The sequence below is a fragment of the Excalfactoria chinensis genome, chromosome 3 (assembly GCF_039878825.1).
Source record: "Excalfactoria chinensis isolate bCotChi1 chromosome 3, bCotChi1.hap2, whole genome shotgun sequence".
Classification (NCBI taxonomy): Eukaryota; Metazoa; Chordata; class Aves; order Galliformes; family Phasianidae; genus Excalfactoria; species Excalfactoria chinensis.
The window spans coordinates 101,979,690-101,983,782 of record NC_092827.1 but is presented as its reverse complement, the minus strand read 5'-3'; the positions used below and the strand labels follow the sequence as shown (position 1 = coordinate 101,983,782).

The 4,093-nt window shown below is 52.9% G+C and overlaps 1 protein-coding gene across 2 annotated transcripts; it reads right to left on the bottom strand.

Moving 5' to 3' along the window:
• Positions 1 to 1,141: 1,141 nt before the first annotated feature.
• On the bottom strand, positions 1,142 to 3,676 carry MALL (mal, T cell differentiation protein like). Of its 2 annotated transcripts, XM_072332781.1 has the most exons (4): positions 3,464 to 3,676; positions 2,204 to 2,371; positions 1,586 to 1,714; positions 1,142 to 1,325 (listed from the first exon to the last, which is right to left on the bottom strand). In XM_072332781.1, exons 1-4 carry the CDS (start codon positions 3,563 to 3,565, stop codon positions 1,263 to 1,265), a joined length of 462 nt encoding a protein of 153 aa, XP_072188882.1. In that variant the 5' UTR covers positions 3,566 to 3,676; the 3' UTR covers positions 1,142 to 1,262. The 2 variants fall into 2 exon arrangements, with proteins under 2 accessions (XP_072188882.1, XP_072188881.1); XM_072332780.1 differs by lacking the exon at positions 1,142 to 1,325 and having other exon boundaries at positions 1,420 to 1,714.
• Between the last annotated feature and the right edge of the window lie 417 nt (positions 3,677 to 4,093).

Genomic DNA, 4,093 nt, shown 5'->3' with positions numbered 1-4,093 from the left:
AAAAAAGAATAATGTTGATGAGTTCTTCCCATTTTCATGCTGGTTTCATTTTATGCTCTGTCCTGCACCTAACTGGGAAAGAGGCAGCTCTGCCACATCAGCGGCCCTTCCCTGGTTGGGTGAAAATGGCTGGGGGAAGGCCAGGAGAGCCCCCTGCTCTTGTATGGAGGAAATTCACACTTGGAATGTGGGGACTGTCCCCAGCCATGGGACTAATTACCCCTTGGGTTACCAGGTAATTACCACCCCCTTTTGACAGAAATTCACATGTGAAAGGCCAAGACCTCCCCCCCTGCCATGACAGCGGATGAAATTCCCATTTTGATGAATGGTTATGAGGAAGATGCCCTGTGGAACAGCAGAAACTTCCCTCTGCTTTGGAAAAAATTGCCATTGTGAGTGCAGGGAAGTTTCCTGCACATGTTGGGGGAAAGTTCCTCCTTGGAATGCAAGGAGACCCTCAAACTGCACTCCCTTGTCCTCCCACCCTTTGCAGCCCCTGTCCATGTGCATTCCCACTCAGTGATTTCCCAGCAGTGCACAGATACACCCAGGCTGGTGTGGGCAGCTACTCCTGGCTGCACTGCGTGCTCCCCCATCCTATCATCAAGGTACATTCCTTTCACCCCTTGCACTGGGTGCCCTCTACACTCAGCAGCTTATAAATAATTCATTTCCCACATAGCAAGATACCTGTCTACAACCTTTGAGCCTGGTGGGGCTGGGTGACGTTTCACAGTGGGAGAGGCAGCCTGAGGTGAACAGGAGCGCTTACAGTGCTGTGCCAGCATGGGCACAGCAGCAGAGCAGAAATGGCCTGAAGCAATGAGATTGCCCAAGCTGTTTGCTTTCCCTTTACTTGATTTGCAAACCTTCAGCCTGTGGGGCTGGGGTGGATTTTGCAGAGGGTTCTGCAAAGCAGAGGGGCTGGGGCAGGACTCCAGGTACTGGGGCTGGGGCAGGATGGGGTGGAGATGAGGAGGCATGTTGCTGCAGGGGAGACTGCTCTTCCCAACCCTGCCTGGCTTCTCCCCTGGGCTCAGCAGAACATTGGAGCCCGCAGACCCCAGCATCAGATGTCCCCACAACCACAAGGACACAACACCATTGTACAAAAATCCTTCCTTCAATGAACTGAAGAAACAGACACATTGCGCTGGGGTCGATAGAGGTGCCAGGACAGCTTTGGGAGCTCACTGCTGCCTTTGCTTTAGGAATGTCCTCATCCTGAAGACTTGAAGCTGGTGCCATCTCCGCCAGGCTCACTGGTAGTAGTTGCTGAAGGCATGAAGGATATACAGGAAGGTCGTGATGAAGGCAAAGAACTGCAGGAGAGGAAGAGCAAAAACCTGGAGTCAGCAGAGTCTCTACAGGGTACAACTCCATTGTCTCAGTGTCCTCTGTCTGGGGAAACCAAGAGCTCCCTCCAGCTTCATAGAAGTAGCAAAGTCCCCACATTGCCCAGGATATCCCTGAGCTGCTGAGCCCCACGAACCCCATCATGCTGGCTGCACAGCGTGATGCACAAAAGATGCTTCTGCATCTCCCCAGGAGAGGCTGCCAGGGTGCTTCTGGACTGACTCACCGATGCGGCACAGTTGAGTTGGTAGTAGAGTGGTGAGCTGAAGCGGAACTCAGAGTTGATTGTGGCATTGGCTTGCAAGACAGCAGCACTCATGTACAGAATGGCTGTGGCACCGTGGTACAAACTATCCTGCAAAACATAGGGGTGGTGTGGATCAAAAATCGCTCTGCCTTTCTTTCTCCCATTCACCCTGGGGACAAGATGCTGCTGTCCAGCCTCCAGCATGAGTGTACAGATAGGACACACACCCAGATGGGGGCTGGAACCAAGCACTACCTGGCTGCTTCACAGCATGCTCAGCCCTCCTGCTTCCACCCAAGGGAACCCATCTCCAGCTGGAAAAGCACAGAGCCCTGCTACAAGCTCAAAGGTTGATGGGGATGGAGGTGGGAACAGTTGTCACACCCTGAGCTCTTCTCCATTGTTCTGTGCTCCAAATGGGGCTGAATGTGACGAAGCGCCATGCAGTGGTGTAGCAAAACCTCCCCCTAGCATTTCCAGAAGATGCCTTGCTGTGTCCCCAGTGAGGAAAGGGACACTTGTTTGCAGATGGGCCGGCCAACCCATCTCCAGCTGCTGCTGCCACCCACCTCTGCCCATTTCTGAGCCCATCCTTACCAGCACTTTCCAGTTGTTGCTGTTTCTGTGAAAGCCGAAGAGGTAACTTATGAGTAGCAACAGGGAGATGAGGCAGGAGGTAAGGGACACGTACATAACCCATCCCTGCAGCAGCGGGAAGGAGACTGAGGTAGCGGCAACGAGGATCCAAACCCAGGCCCCGCAGATCTGATGGTAACAAACACAGGCATCTCTGGTGAGCACAGGATGGGGAAATCGCATTCTTCTCCCTGAATCCTCGCATCCCTCCTTCTCAGATCAGCCTTCACCTTTGGGCAGTGCAGCCCAGCCTCCACGCAGGGCATCCTTGGACTGGCAGCAGCACTGCAAGCTGGCACAAGTTGCCCTGTCTGCTCTTGGGAAATACCTCCCAGTGTTTCTTACGGAAAGGAAGCCATGTCTGCTTTGTTTGACAGAAGGAAAAGCCTCACCCCGAGGGCTTCGGCAAGAAGCCAGAAGTGCACTTTTATCTCGGAAACGTGAAGCACTGATGTCAGCCCAGCCCTGCCTGCACATTAATCTCCTGGGCCTGAAATCACAGCACAAGGAAGTCGTCTCCTGACTTCACATAGCAGCCCAGGGTGAGTTGCTTGCTCCATATCCACCTCAAGTAATTCCTGAGCAGAATATAGCACGTAGGGCCGCTTCGATAAGCCCTGCGCCTCGCCAGCTGTGTTGGACAACCTCCCTGCTTTACACTGACTGCACACACGAGGTGTGGATGGTGTGTGCTGCTGGTACCACATTGTGGCAATGAGCTGCTGGGCCCTGTGTCAAAGTACAGCAGCAGCTACTGCAGCCAGGCAGGCTGGATGCCCTCTGGACTCAGCCACAATGCAAAGATATATGGAATTTATACAGTACAAGAAGCCCACTTGCCTGTAGCCCTCAAGACCTCACAAAGACTTAATACAAAGAACAAAATGCCTTTGATTATAAGCTCTGCTCAATTTCTGTTTGCTAAGTAGAGCTGCTGCTGCTGATCTCCAGGCACACAACATTCTTCATCCTTTCTTACCTAGCTGGCAGCCCCCTGTGCAGGCTCTGTGCTGGTGCCAGAGCTCAGCTGGTCCTCAGGGTGCGCAGAGAACCATTTAGTCAAGAAGAGCACTTCTGTGCTTTCAGCATAAACCAAAAGAAGTTACTTTTCATTCAGGCTATTTTCAGGATCCTTCAAGGGCTACTCACAAATTGATAACTCCAGCGTTCCCTAGAGTCGCTACCCAGGTGGCAGAGCACAGCAAAGCTGAGGGTACTCACTATCTCCGGCAGGATGAAGGCGTAGGGAATGGTTTTAAAGATGACCGGTCCAGAGGGCAGGGAGGGCTGCAAGGTGGTTGCAGTGGGAGATGCTGATGCCATCGCTCCTCTGCTGACACCGTGGCTGCTCGGGCTCCGCTAGGCTCGCATGTGTCAGTGCTGCACCACTCCCTGCGGGGTTTTAACTGACACACCCATGGGGACGTAATTGCAGAGACCAGCCCAGACTGGCACCGCGCTGCTTCCTCCAGTCAAAGGAGTCCTCGCTAACCCCCCAGTTACCTCCTAACACGCTCTGCTGCCAGCACAGGGAGGGGATGGGCTCCCAGACCTGCCAGCACCGCCACTAGCAGCAGCATACGGTCAATTTAACAAGAAATGAAAAAGAATCCATGCCATACTAGCACAGAAACATTTCCTATAATCCGGTTTTGTCCTTGGCACTCTCTCAAGTGTGAAGTATTTTCGTTTCCACTCTCTCCGCCTCCTCCCCTTTTTGCTCAGGTTTCTGCTTCTTGTTCACAAGAATCCCCCACACCCACAAGACATGTCCAGCCCTTGAACATTTACAACCTGCTATGGCCTCGACAAACGTTTTCTACAGGCAGTTTGATGCATTGGTAAAAGATG